The following is a 15,215-nucleotide window of genomic DNA, read 5'->3' as shown; positions in this document are numbered from 1 at the left end:
TCCTCCAATAAAACAGAAGTGACAGAATACACCTCCCAGAACCGTTACAAGGATTGGTGAGATAACACAAGTAAGTGCTGAGCACAGTTCAGTGCCAGGTATATGTTGATTGCTCATTATTCTGAGGGTTTTATATGACTGTGGATCAACTTAACCAGGGCAACCAGCCACCATAGAATTAGTTAAGTCTCTTGCAAACTGGAATGAGAGCTGCATTTGCCTCTGAATCCACTGTCTATTTTATCATTTAAATTCACATTAATCCTAATCTGAAGGAGTAATACAGAATAATTATTTTGCCTCAATAAATTAGACTGACTCTTGAATTGTTTACCAGTAAAAAAATGAAACCAATATTTAAAGAAACTCCCTTCATAGTCATATACTGTTTTCTTTGCTGCATTTCCCAGTTAGAAAAATCATTTTCTCTAAAAAGATACTATGCCAAACCCTATGTTCCTATAGCATTTACCAAGTTTGAGTTCTTCACTTGATGATACTTTCACAGGAAGCGGCATCTGCTGGTCAAGTGTTCCACCGTTTCCCAGTTGTCCATCTTTTCCAGAACCAAAGGAAAAGACCTTTCCCAAATCAGAAACATAGGCAAGCGTGTGCCACCTATTAAATAAAAGCACATATGGTCAATCCTTAATTATCCACAATGATTAGAGTGTTTAACAATACAGTAAATTGCCAAAACTATGTTACCCAGTGAGAGTGAAACTAAACACCTCTTAAAGGATGAAAACCATCTGGAAACCAAGAAAACAACATGTACCTCAAGACTGTGGAACCCAAAGGCCACTCAAGACCATGATGTCGTACTTTGGCGAATGGTGTTCCCTTTGTTGGAACAAGCACCTCCCCTTGCCCTCTGCTCATTTTTCACCCTCAGTTTGAGTCACCACCTCTTGGAAACCATCTGGTCCCTTATCTTCCCATCCTGGAAGACTCAGCTGAGTTCCCATTTAATTTCTCAAAGACCTTTACCACACTGATTTCCTACTGATTTGCTTGTTTGTATCTCCACTATACTGTTGTGTAGCAAGGAATCTGCCTTGCCCAGAGAGGTCTGGCTGGTGCCCAGTTCCTGGGAGGTAACCTCTAAACCCACAGAATCTCCCAAGCCCTCAGACCTACAGGAGGGCAGAGCTGGAGATTAAGTTCAACTACCTGGGCAATGATTTAACCAATCATGCCTCAGCAATAAAATCCCAATAGAAACCCTCAATCTAGGCTGGGGTGTGGTGGCTCATGCCTGTAATCCTAGCACTTTGGGAGTCCAAGGCAGTAGGATACTTTGCGCCCAGAAGTTTTAGACCAGCCTGGCCAATATAAGGAGACCCTATCTCTACAACAAATTTAAAAATTAGGTGGACATGGTGGCACGCACCTGTGGTCCCAGCTACTCAGGAGGCTGAGGCAGGAGGACTGCTTGAGCCTGGGAGGTCAAGGCTGCAGTAAGCCATGATAGCACCACTGCAGTCCAGCCTGGGTGACAGAGTGAGACCTTGTCTCAAAAAACAAAAAAAAAGCCAAACCAAAAACAACTCTCGACTTGGGTGAACTTCTGTGACTGAATGGCAAATTATGTACATCCTGTACTGTCTCCAAAAAAAAACCAGAAAAAACAAACACAACTCTCAACTTGGGTGAGTGAATTTCTCTGATTGGTTGGCAAATTCTGTATATCCTGTCACATTATCAGGCCAGAAGAGATAACACCATCCACCTCCTCCAAGGGGAGATGACAGCCACAAGCTCAGCATTTGGAGCCCTCCTAGACCCTGCCCTTACGCTTCCTCCTTTGACCGGTACTAATTTGTATCCTCTTCTTGTAATAAATGTGACTATGAGTATAATAGCTTTCAGTAAGTTTGTGAGTCTTTCCAGTGAATTGTCCTGTTAGTAGGGGTATTGCCCTGATGTGCATTAAGACAGATCTCCAACTTGCCTCCTTCTCTTGTAACACATGCTACTCAAAAGAACTGTATGTAATGAAGAATCCAAAGAGGTGATAAGACTGCTTTGGTTAAGAGATACCGAATGAGGTATCAATATTGAAGAGACGTTTGTTTGGTGAACAGACTCATATTCCGATAATTTGGTCTACCTTAATATTACCCATTTATGTAATTCTACTCCAAGATTATAAGAAAATCAGACTGAAAGTATGCATGTTAGTTTTTTATAAGAATGGTTTCAGTAAACTAACAAATGAACCCAATATTCAAATACAGTCTGAATTTTGCTCTATGTTTAGTGAGGGAAAAACTCCCCAAAAGAGTAGTGTATACGGGGGAAAATATTTTTTAACCCCATCAACTCCCAATATCCCCCTGGCAAGACATGCACTGATATATCTGATGACCAAAAAATTAAATAGTGGCGTGGTGGCTCACCCCTGTAATCCCAACACCCTGGGAGGTCAAGGCAGGCAGATCACCTGAGGTCAGGAGTTCAAGACCAGCCTGGCCAACACAGCGAAACCCCATCTCTACTAAAAACACAAAAATTAGCCAGTTGTGGCCGGGCACGGTGGCTCATGCCTGTAATCCCAGCACTTTGGGAGGCTGAGGCAGGTGGATCACAAGGTCAGGGGATAGAGACCACCTTGGCTAACACGTTGAAACCCCATCTCTCCTAAAAATACAAAAAATTAGCCAGGCGTGGTGGCAGGCACCTGTAGTGCCAGCTACTCGGGAGGCTGAGGCAGGAGAATGGCGTGAACCAGAGAGGCGAAGTTTGCAGTGAGCCAAGATTGTGCCACTGCACTCCAGCCTGTGCGATAGAGCGAGACTCCGTCTCAAAAAAAAAAAAAAAAAAAAAAAAAATTAGCCGGTTGTGGCAGTGCACGTCTGTAATCCTAGCTATTCCAGAGGCTGAGGTGGGAGAATCACCTGACCCTGGGAGGTGGAGGTTGCAGTGAGCTGAGATCACTGCACTCCAGCCTGGGCGACAGAGCAATATTCCGCCTCAAAAAAAAAAAAAAACCTTTAAATAAACCAAGGAGTCTGAGCAAGACATTTTACCTTAATCTTCTAAAAAAGAGCTGTGAAAATTAAACTTCTTAGGAATATTTCACTCAAACCATCACTGACTATGTCTCATACTTTACCGTGATTAGTGCAGGCTACAATGAAAGAACTCTGGTCATTAAAAAGTATGTTGGCCGCAAGGCATTGTGAGAGAGGGTGATTACATTAATGAATAATCCTTTGTGATTCGTGCTTTACTTTTCCCAAATAAACAATTAATGACTTATTTTTCTTAAAGACAGAAGTGCACCTGAATAGTTACAAAGGTATTTTCACTAAGGAGACAGCAGAAAGTGAACTGTACCTGCTCATTAAAAACAACAACAAAGAAAACCATGTATAGTAAAAGGGGTATTATGTTTATCTAAATAAGTTCAGCATTTTCACAGATTTGAAAATGTTTGATACTTAAATCTCAAAGAAACTGATAGAAATTTTATTAAATTACTATCTAGTTTACTGCATTCATTTTATCAATTTTCATTGATACTTTACAACTTACCTTCCACATGCTATCTGAGTCACTTTATTCCCAACAAGCTCAGCCACCAAACAGGGTCTTAGCTCATTCTGTGTTGAATTATGACCAAGTTGCCCATGTTTTCCAGCACCAAAAGTAAACAGCAGCCCATCCTAAGGAAAGGGAATGGAATATCAGATGCTAGAGAAATAAAATAAAAAAGTAGTATTCACTGATGCAAAGTGAGTAACTAATAAAAAGCACTGTCAAAGTAAAGCTCCTAAATATCAGAAGGACAGTCCTACATGTAGGAAGGATGACCTTTCTTCCCTGGGAAACACTAGCTTCCCATACAAAATGTTCTTCTAAAAATACAGCCAAAAAGAGACAAGGGTACACCCACCTGTGTGAGCAGGGCACTGTGAGAGCCACCACAAGCGAGAAATTCAACTTTCTGATTGTCTAGTGCTTCAATAAGGGAAGGAGAATCTTTACCTATGTAAGGAAAAAAATAGCTGAAGTGACCAAAAGGAAATGCTGAGTTTCACACTGCAGTTACCTGGACTGCTGCTTCTCAACCCAGCGACAACAGTTCTCATGATATTCTGACAAGAAAGGCTCTATGTTGCCATGTTTAAGATCAAGTTCTATGCCTCAGGGTGAAGGTGGGACCAGAGGCCAAAAGGGTCACACTTAGGGGAACCCACCTGTGAAAGGGTCAAACCACGTCCCAAAGCCTGTTCTCAATTCTGACTTCATTCACTTTAATTGCAGCACATTAGATATTTCCAATACCATCTAGAATTACTTTTAATGATCATAGCAATTCCTTTTTCTTTCAAATTATCTACTAGTGTCATCACCTCACACTACCTCTTCTTTTCTTCATGATTATTTTCATGTCAAAGCACTCAGAGATTCAGCCGAAGTAGTTTAATGGCCGCTTGTTCTCTTCTCTCCTTTGAATATTTTTCTAACACTGACTTATTGGCTATTCTGTGTAATGAGCATTGCACTGTGTCAGAGAGAAATGAGTAACCAGTGATCCAGGGAAATGCATACAGTACCACAGCTGGGTAAAGGAGCAGAATTTCTTACACCTGAAAACTCTAATGAGTTGTTTGGGATCATGAGAAATTTTACCATCAGCTTTGTTCAATAGTGGAAATTACATGTTTTTTCATGTGTGTTTTTGTGTGTTTACAGACATAATTGATACCTTATAGAATAAGATCAGGATATGTGATTTCTTAAATATAATTTTAGTATTCTTTTGTAATAATACACTAACAGACTTTAAGTGCAAAGGCTTTAAAGGTCATCTCATCCAAACTTGTTACTTTACAGAAAAAGAAAATGAGGTTTAGAGAAAAGTTTAGTGACTGGGCAAGGCTTGTAGTTAGTAAACTGCAAAGTGGGATTCAGAATCCAGGTTCTCATCCCTAATTCAATGCCCTTTCCCATCTCACACACAGCCCTGAAACATGTCTCAATTACAGTAACAACTTCCACACTACCCATGCCTCTTGGACTGATTCTGCCCTGAAGACAGCGAGGTAATCAGGAAGAGCACTGCAAATCAAAGTGAAGATTTGAACCATTATTTGACAGGGAGGTCCATTAAATTCATCTAACAAGTATAAGTGTTGGTGACAGGAATCTGAGAATGTGTTCCATACTCTCAGTGTGGCCCAGGCCTAGTTGTCCAAATTCATTTTTTCCCCACGAATAAATGTTGCCAGACATGGTTAAGGCCATGCTGTGGGCTTCTCCAGCAGAAATCTGAGCCAAGGGTACTCCTGCGAGGTGCTCCACAATCTGTGGTGTGGTGGTTGAGGGAAATTTCCTTCCAACTCCAAGCTGCCCATGCAGGTTCTGTCCCCAGGCAAAAAGCTCACCACCTTGACATAAACAAAGCAAATGCTGTTTTATTCCATTTAAAATGCAGCAGACATTACCCTAAAGCATGATGCAAGCTCTACATAGTATAATATCACAATATTGTACCTTTGCACTAATGGTACTCTCAGTTACCCTATGTCTGACACAGAAAAACATAGAATCTTCTCTTTAGCAGTGACAGTTACACTTCCTTATCCCTCACCTCAAAGGTGAAGCTATTTGAACATATTAAATAATATCTTCAACATAATAAATTTGATTGTAAATCAAATTCAAGAAATATTTACTTTAAAACACTCAGAGGATGGGCCCATGAAAAACAGAAGCAATCTACCTCTGCGAAAAACCCCAGAGCTACTATTTTCTCTATCTCCCTTCCTTTCATGTGCCTAAAGATCCCAAATAAATAACTGTAAAATTCATCTGAAATTACAAGATCCCAAATCAACAACTAAAATTAATTTCAAATTACAGTTGCTCAGACGAGTCAGTTTCTTCTTCCATTAACTGAATATATGGATCACATTTTTTAGGGAGTGTTCTTAGATGTTATCTGATAGAGCTGACAATATCTAATAGAGTCTTAAAAAATACACCAGAGAATTAAGGTTTACTGGCATCTCTTTGCAAGATACTGTGCAGGATCTGGTGGTAAGCACAGCCTCTCCTTCACACACAATTTTCATGCACCTGTCAACCACCAAGAATATAATGATGAGCATGACCAGCTTATTTTCTTGTTTCCCCAACTTTTATTATTTCTGTACTGTGATTTACTAGTAGTAAACTCTGAATATCCCTTGTACATACATGCCTCTAGACCCTGGGCTTCTTAAAGGCAGGGTGTGTGTGTTTCATCTTCATAATCAAAACACAGTAGATAATATGAAATATTTGTTAATGAATTAATGAAGTCAAATGATCAGTCTTTTCCAATACAAGTTCATACTATCAAATCTCAACAGGCTTTGAAATGAAGGTCAATACTCACTAATTATTAACTTCCCTTGAATCCCAGATTCTATTCAGTTTATGAACATGTTTACATCTGTCCTATATATTAACAAAAATTCCCTTGACTCCGAATTCCCTTCTATTACCCTACTGCTATCTTAATTATTCCATTCACAGTACATTTCTTTTCTTTGAGACAGAGTCTCGCTCAGTTACCCAGGCTATAGTGCAGTGGCACAATCATGGCTCACTGCAGCCTCAAACTCCTGGGCTCAAGGGATCCTCTTGCCTCACCCTCCCAAGCAGCTGGGACTACAGGTGCAAGCCACCATGCCCAGCTAATTTTTAAGTTTTTTTGTAAAGATGGGGTCTCCCTATGTTGTCCAGGCTGGTCTCAAACTCCTGGCTACAAGTGATCCTCCTACCTCAGCCTCCCAAAGTGCTGGGATTACAGGCATTAGCCACCAAGCCTGGCCTCATAGTCAAGTTTCTTCAGGAAATAATTTACATTCACTGCTTCCATTTCCCATCATGACAGTGTCTGATAGAAAATGGGAAATACTACAGGGTTAGGGAGAATCCTTGAATTCAAAAGGCAATGTTATGTTAAAACATATCAGAGGTGGCCGGGCGCGGTGGCTCAAGCCTGTAATCCCAGCACTTTGGGAGGCCGAGACGGGCGGATCACGAGGTCAGGAGATCGAGACCATCCTGGGTAACACCGTGAAACCCCGTCTCTACTAAAAAATACAAAAAACTAGCCGGGCGAGGTGGCAGGCGCCTGTAGTCCCAGCTACTCGGGAGGCTGAGGCAGGAGAATGGCGTGAACCCGGGAGGCGGAGCTTGCAGTGAGCTGAGATCCGGCCACTGCACTCCAGCCTGGGCGGCAGAGCGAGACTCTGTCTCCAAAAAAAAAAAAAAAAAAACCTATCAGAGGCCTGCAACCTGGCCACAAAAGGGGATTCTGAGCCGGAAGAGTGGAAGTTGGAAGACTGTTAGGAAAAGGGAAGCAGTTTCTGGAAAAGGGTGGCCCCAGGCCTGGACCAGCTGTAGAGAAAACAGTTTTGATTATTCAGAAAATTTTCACTGTTTTGTACTTGAAAAATAAAAACATCATATCAAATTTAGGAATAGTAATTATAGAAACCTGAACATTTTACAGATCCAAGAATTCTCTCATTATGTATTTGCTTTAAGAATAGTATTCGGAACTATATCAAATTTAAAACTGTATTTCCGTCCTGTTACAAGTGAAATATAGACATTCTACTGGCTCCACATATACACACATGTATTACTTCTACAAAACTATTAATATTGCAGAAAAATACCTTTTGAGAGTGCAAGAGAATGATAATCTCCACACGTGATCTGAATTATTTTTTTTCCTTGTAAAATGCTTTCAAACCTGATGAAGGAAAATACATTTTGTGTTAATCGCCATAATGAAAGTTACAACATGGATTTCAGAACCATTAATAGTATTTAATTAGAAACGAAGCTCAAGAAAAAACTTTCAATTTATTGCATCACATTCAGTACATCTAAAATTATTTTTTAAATACTGTATGTTTTAATTAGTGGTTTAAGAAAAAACATGCATTACATAATTATGATAAAATATTATGCAAACAATAATTTATGATGCAGGAATAAATGCAAGATGAAAATGAGTTCTAATTCATATAATCTACTAGGGAAAAGTCTCAAATCATTTCATGATAATGTGTATTTTTTCTAGATAAAAAACTTTTATTTCCAGAAATTGAACTTATAGGACTATTGTGAGGATCAAATGAGTTAATGACTGTAAAAGTCCAATTTAGGGCTAGGCAGACTATTTAATCATTTTCTTTAAATGCCAAAACAACACATAATACCTGCCCTGGGGAACGTAAGGACTTTACTGGTCAGTTCAGAATTTATCATTTACTTAAGATGCTACTATATAAAGCAGGGGACAACAATCAGATATGGCAACATTTTCCTACAAAAATTATTGTCTTTTGATTAAAATTAATTTTAATAAAAGAAAAAAGTTCCCTACCTTAGATGTTTCATGTTGTAGTCATACTCAAATGGTTTTCCATCTGATGAGAGAATCAGCATGTGGTCTGCTCCTTGGTCCACGGAATGTATCTTCATGTTTTTTCCTAATTTAATGCATTCTACAAAGCAAATCCAACCAGGAACTATCATCACGTTGATTATTACCCACTGTATTACTAATTTCATTATAATACACTTAAAACATCTGGGAAACATTTCAACTACACAAGGTTGACTTACCATGAACTTCTCTTAAGAAAATTCTGGTAGGCAAAGCAAATTAGGAATGACAATTGTCTTGACGTATATTTTTTTAATCAGAAAAAATACTGATTACACTTTGTTGTAAATGGAACATACCCTTAAAATATCCAATTAAATATCTGCTTTTAGGTTCTTGTTTATTAAGTGAAGACAAACGAAATTTGAAATGACAAAGACGAAAAAGAAAATATAACTTTAAGACAACATAACTAATTTCAAGAACAAATAGATTGTGTATTCTGAAACACATTCCTTTCTCCCAAAAAGCAAATAACAGTAATAAACACCTCCCAACAGTTCCCAATAGAAGCCAATGCCTATATTCTTAAAAGGAAAGTTTATGTTTGGGGTACTATTTTTAAAGAGGATGCTGTTGAAAACATTTTTCATCGGCATTAGTGAACATTTGGCCCTTTCTAAAGTTAAGAGATTTTAAACTGTCCGCTAGTTAAAATGTACTCTTATTTAATTTGTTCACAAAAATTAAACTAGGATAGTTTTGGAACCTTGTTTCATCTTCAGTGCTAATGAAATAGAATTTATACATGTGAAAATCTCAAAGCACAAACCATATTACAAATGCTAGGGGAACCAAAACAGTTTGGTAATAAGAAATGGCCCAGCGGACCTATGGTTTCTTTTAAAGAGTCTCAGCATCTCAAATCAGTTAAATAAAAGGAAGTATTAAGAAATGGTATTGGGACATCGGCTAAGCATTTGGAAAAGCAAATAAATCTAGCTCCCCTCCTACCTCAGTACTTAAATTCCAAGCATACGAAAAATTTTAACTTAAAAAAAAAAAACCTTAAAATTACTATAAAGATGAGTACATTTTAAAAAATATTGGGAGTGTGGATAGCTTTCCAACCTAATATAAAATCCATAAGCCTCCTTAACAGACAAAAAATCGATTGACTACCCCCCAAAAAATGCACAATAAAAAACAACATCCACAAAAGGCAAAGTGAGAAAAATATTACAACATGTACAACGGGCAAAAGGCTATTCTTATTCAATACTCAAATGCCTCTTCCATACAAATAAGAAAAAGATTTAACAACTCAATTTTTTAAAAGCCAGGCAAAGACAAACAGGCAGTTTACCGAAAAAGGAATGCAAACGTCCAGTAGTTAAACGCAAAATAAACTCGCTGCAAGATACCAATTTATTCACTCCACAGATGGGCAAAATTTTAAAGAACGTGGGCAATTATTTCCCCCACTTCGATGAGAACGTGGAAGTGCAACTGAAGGCCAAGGTAAAATCCCATCACTGAGAATGGCTCCCAAAGTTGGAGCAGTGACTACTACCTCAAAACGAGTTAGTGGAAGATGTGGCGGGCGGGGAACGGGGGGACAAACTTGAACAGAAACCTATGAGAAAGCCAGACTGGCTATAAGAACGAAGATGCTGCCCCCATGCCCCGCACCGGCCACTTTACTGAGTGGAGGATTCGCTGGTCGCCAGCATCCCGCTCACCCCGCACCCGATAAAAAAGCTCAGGTGCGGCGTAGGCGAAACGACCTGAGCCAGGCGCGCGTCTGCGGCCTTCTGGGCTCTCTTCCCTCAGGCGCGGACCCCCGGCCGCCCGCCCCTCACAGCCCTCACACACCAGCCCCACTCACTCGGCGTCCGGGCGCCGCTCCCCGCGAGCACCTGGTGAACCTGGACGCCCGCCCCGCCGCGCTCCAAGACCGCGAGGCGCCGCGGCGAGCAGCAGATTTGGCGCGTCACCTCGGCCCTCCGGAGCAGCGCGCGGTAGAAGCCTGAGGTGCTGGGGAAGAGCCAGAGCTGCGCGTCCGGAGACTTCGCGGGCTGAGACGCGGCGGTCTGGCCCGCGGTCGAGCGCCCGTCGCGCCGCGACTTCCTCCGCGACCTCCGCTCCATCGTCGCTTTGCGAGGTCCCAGGCCCAGACGCGAGAGGAGAGAACGCGTTGTCCCAGGACTGAGCGCGCCCACTGCCCCGTGCGTCGCGAGGCAGAACGGGAACCAGCTGCGCGCAGCTGCGTGGCGTCGGGGAACCGCAGCCTCAGCTTTTGAGCCCCTGCCCGGACGCCACGCCCCCCACGTGCAGCTTGGGGGCGGGGCCTGCAGCTCGTGTGGGAAACGAAACAGAATGTTTGTTGTTGTTTTTAGGGGGCGGAATCGAAAAGGAAAAGGAAACTAATGTGACTTGGCAAGCGGCCAAAGGCAACAGGTCGTTGGCTGGGGTAAAGGCCGGTGGGCTGGACTGAGAAAGTGTTCCCGGGCGTGCAGCGGCCACCTTAACTCCTGGACGGAATGGCTTTCGAGGAAACGCTGCAGTTCCGCTAGGAGGCACCCTGACACACGCATTTCCAGAGGGCGGGATAAGCGAAGCCAAAGTTTGTTAAGCGTTGTGCGCCGCGGCTGGGCGTGGTGATTCACGCCTGTAATCCCAGCACTTTGGGAGGCCGAGGCGGGCGGATCACTAGGGAAGGAGATCAAGACCATTCTGGCTAACACGGTGAAACCCCGTCTCTACTAAAAATACAAAAAACAAAATTAGCCAGGCGTGGTGGTGGGCGCCTGTAGTCCCAGCTACTGGGGAGGCTGAGGTGGGAGAATGGCGTGAACCGGGGAGGCGGAGCCGAGATTGCGCAAATGCACTCCATCCTGCGTGACAGAGCGAGACTCCCTATCAAAAAGAAAAAAAGAAGGGTTGTGCGCGGGGCTCAAACCGAGATAAATAACCGAGATAAAACTGGGCAGAGCTAGGCAGTCAGCCACCCCTCCCCCACCCCTTTCGCGCCTGCTCAGCTATGTACTCCTGGGTGCCTGGCAACAGTGATGTGCTTTAGGCCTTTTCTAGAATGCGTACAAACGGAACCATACCTAAGTGATGTCTGGCTTTTTAAAATTAGCACAATGCTTTGAGCTTCATCCTATTGTGTTTAATTAGTAATTCCTTTGGGTTATTGCTAAATGGTAGTCTACCGTGTGGACATGCCACAGTTTATTCATTCACAATTGATGGGTCTGTCGGTTGTAGGAAACAGGAAACGGGAGAAAACTTACCCTTTGCACTCTGAAGGGTCACCGAAAATCAACTGACAAGGCTGGGCCTCGGCTCCTGCCTGTAATCCCAGCCCTTTTTTAGGCCAAGGCAGGAGTATCTCTTCGTTGTGTAGTGTATTCAAATCTTTTGACCATTTATTTATTAGCTAGCTTGACTTATTATCTGAGAGTTCTTTATATATTATATTTGAGTTCTTTATGTGTTTCATACCGTGTTCTTTATTAGTTATACGTTTTGAAATGTTTTCTACCTGTCTGTGGCTTGCCTCTTCGTTTTAAGTGTCTTTTGAAGCACTGAAGTTTTTCATTTTGATGTAATTGATACATTTTTTCTTTTACATAGTTCATACCTTTTTTGTCCTACTTAAGAAATTTTTGCTAAACTCGAGATTATAAGATTTCCTCATTTGTTACCTTCTAAAAGTTTTATAATTTTTGGTCTTCATTATACTTAAAATGAATTATTCTTTATAGTATTGATAGATGCAGGAGGCAGATAAGGGAGGGTCCCTGGAGAGTCTCTGACCTGCCCCACAAGCTTTTGTGCAGCTGAGGAAGCCTGCCCAGGGTCTTGTCTGAGCATGCCCACAAGGCACTTGGGGGCCCACCTGCACTGGGAGAGTGGGTTGCAGCCACAGGGAATTCAGCCTTATGCAGCAGGGAGGAGCGAGACGTCTTCAGCTTGTGTGCGTTGACCTATTATTCAGTCTGTGAGCTGGGAGCCTTTTGGCAGGACCCTCCTTGTTTTTTTGCTGAGAGCTTTCTTTTAATAAATGCCACTCTTCACCTCTCAATGTATTCATGTGCCTAATTGTTCCTGGTGGTGAAACAAGAACCTGGATTTTAGCTGAGCTAAGAAGCAAAAATTCCTGCATCAATATAAGGTAAGAATAAAGGTTCATTTTTTTTCTTATGGATTTCCAGTTGTTCCAGCTTGCCTGTCCCCATGGAATTGCCTTGGCATCCCTGTCAAAACTCAGATGGCCGTATATCGTAACCTCAGAGTCAGCCCAAACTGGCCATACTCTCTTTGATAACAAAATGGCCAGTTACCTTGTAGGTATGACAGAGCCAAAACCTCAAGTCGTGGGTACTGGGCATGTGCCATGGAAAAAACTTTGACCTCTAACAATGAAACGGGAAAGGTTCCCTTGTCCGCTTCGTAGGGCGTGCGAAGTGGGAGTGGCTCGCTTCTTCAGTGCCCCACTGCTCACACCTCTAGGGGAGCATACAGACAGGCAGGTTGTGGGGCTCTGACCCCACACCAGTGTCTAGGGGTGGATGTTTACTGCTCCTGAAGCACCAGTGGGCTGTGCTACTGTGTGCTTTTTTAGTTTTGCTGTCTATAGGCACTTGTGTTAACCACCTCAATTAGACCCTCCACCTTGTCACAAGGACAGAGGGCTTTCTGTATCCTGGGTACTTGTCTTGGTGTACCAGAAGAATTGGATCACACGTGGGCTTGGAGAATGAGTGCAAGGTTTTGTTGAGTGGAAGTATCTCTCAGCAGATGGGGGAGCCAGAAGGGAGTTGGTTTTCCCCTGGAGTTGAGGCGCTCAGCGGCCCGGGCTGTCCTCCGACTGCCCTGGCCAAACTCCGCATTGTTCCCCTGGTTGATGGCCTGCCAGTGCTAGTGCCTTCAGAATGGTTCTTGCTACACAGTACCTACTATAAGTAATTATTCAATGAATTAATGGATCCCTTAACATTCAGATTTTTGAAATAAATTATTCAGCAGTTTGCTAAAATAAAAACTCTAGAGATATTCCTGAATATAAAATATATATCTAGCAAGGTTAGGGATATAGGAAATATTGCTTTACATAATATTGTTTTATTAAAAATATTATTCTTGGCTCACACCTGTAATCCTGGCACTTGGGAGGCAAGGCAGGAGGATTGCTTGAGCCCAGGATTTCAAGACCAGCCTGGGCAACATAGTGAGACCTTGTGTCTTAAAAAACAATTATTCTTGATTCATCACTTTATTATTTATCCAAACATTTTTCAACTAGTTATCTTTTTTAAATTGTAAATTGGCAATTTATAATTGTATACATTTATGGGGAACAAAGTAATCTTATAATTTATGAATAACAATGTGAAATAATTGAATCAAGCTAGTTCCCACATCCATCACTTCAAATACTTAACAATTTTTGTGGTGAAAACATTTCAAATTTAATCTCTTAGGTATCTTGAAAAGTGCAATACTGTATTGTTAAATATATTTACCACACTGCGCAATGGAACTCAAAAAAAAAAGAAAGAACATATTCATCTTGTTACCAGGTTAAGTGTTCTGATGGTGAGGTGTCCAGGTTCTTGGCACATTGAACAAAGAATTGAACAACACACATGAACAAGCAGTGAAGGAGTGAATTTATGAGAGTGGAAGATAGTGAAGGATCAAAGGCAAAAGTACATTCCACAGGGTGGGAGTGGACTCAAGCAAGTGATTCAAGAGCTCTGGTAGCAAAGTCTTCTGGGGCTTTAGTACCCTCTAGAGGTTTCTTGTGGGTTATATCCTATGTAAATGAAGGATTGGCTTGTGACCAATTAGAGGCCGAGGTGAATTGGCCCATGGCCAATCCAAGACTGGTGTGGTTTGATGCCTTATGCAAATGAAGGTCCTGGAATGGACCAATCATTGGCCAGAGTGCAGGTTCGGCCTGTGGCCAATCAGAGCCTGATGTGGTTTGGCACCTTATGCAAATGAAGGTCCTGGAATGGACCAATCATAGGTCAGTGTGCAGACTCTTCAGCTCCATGGAGGCTGTCCAAGTTATCCTTAGATTCCCCATCTCCAGACCCTGTTCTCCTGCCTCATTTTACCCCTGAGAGACATGATCCCTAGAAATCTTTATGGGAGGCAGAGGGAGTGATGGTCTTTTCTTCTGTAATTGCTTCCTGCTGATTTACACGCTGGTCCTACCTACTGGGGACCACAGAACTCTCTCCCTGCTTTGTCTTGTGGAGACAGGGTAAGATTTTGATGGCCAGAGGTGGTGCCTTTACCTAGCACTGGCTGGAAACCTTGTCGCACATCATCTGAAGCTAAATGGTTTCTAGGCAAGAGAAAATGAACTTGGTTAAAAGGTTTAGCAAACATGGTGCAAAGACCAGGGCCAGTATAGCCATTAGCAATGGTCTGGCTAGGGGTTGGAGCCATGACCCCCAGCCCAGCAACCTTGATCAGGAGCCCCATGATTCCGACAGCTGTTGTCGTATCTTAGCGGCCCAGTCAGCTAGTTTTCAGGTGGCATCCCTTACTATTCCTGATGGGTTGACATAGAAACAGCATGCTATTCCTTATGTCTAGGAAAAGACATAAGCCTCCTTTCTGAGTAGTTACAAGGTCTAGTCCCCTTCTGTTTTGCAAAGTGAAAACTTTGCCAAAGTGTTTTGCCAGGGAGCCTATTTGATTTTGTACGATGACAATACTTTGAGCAATATCATCCAAGATTTCCATGAAATCATTGGACAAACGCTGGTGGTAGGATAGGGAGGTT

At 42.1% G+C, this 15,215-nt stretch overlaps 1 protein-coding gene across 1 annotated transcript in view; it reads right to left on the bottom strand.

Annotated features, from left to right (window-relative positions):
- HERC5 (HECT and RLD domain containing E3 ubiquitin protein ligase 5) overlaps window positions 1-10,701 on the bottom strand; it is a 52,742-nt gene extending 42,041 nt beyond the window's left edge. Inside the window, exons 1-7 of the mRNA XM_010356902.2 lie at window positions 10,293-10,701; window positions 8,402-8,522; window positions 7,686-7,762; window positions 5,178-5,399; window positions 3,902-3,993; window positions 3,541-3,671; window positions 473-618 (exon numbers count right to left, since the gene is read on the bottom strand). Coding sequence (XP_010355204.2) covers window positions 473-618; window positions 3,541-3,671; window positions 3,902-3,993; window positions 5,178-5,399; window positions 7,686-7,762; window positions 8,402-8,522; window positions 10,293-10,554 — 1,051 coding nt within the window. The 5' untranslated portion in view covers window positions 10,555-10,701. The remainder of the gene's footprint in view (window positions 1-472; window positions 619-3,540; window positions 3,672-3,901; window positions 3,994-5,177; window positions 5,400-7,685; window positions 7,763-8,401; window positions 8,523-10,292) is intronic.
- Between the last annotated feature and the right edge of the window lie 4,514 nt (window positions 10,702-15,215).

Source organism: Rhinopithecus roxellana, chromosome 2 (genome assembly GCF_007565055.1).
Source record: "Rhinopithecus roxellana isolate Shanxi Qingling chromosome 2, ASM756505v1, whole genome shotgun sequence".
NCBI classification, from domain to species: Eukaryota; Metazoa; Chordata; class Mammalia; order Primates; family Cercopithecidae; genus Rhinopithecus; species Rhinopithecus roxellana.
The sequence above is the reverse complement of the archived record's forward strand: the minus strand, read 5'-3'. Positions and strand labels throughout refer to the sequence as shown.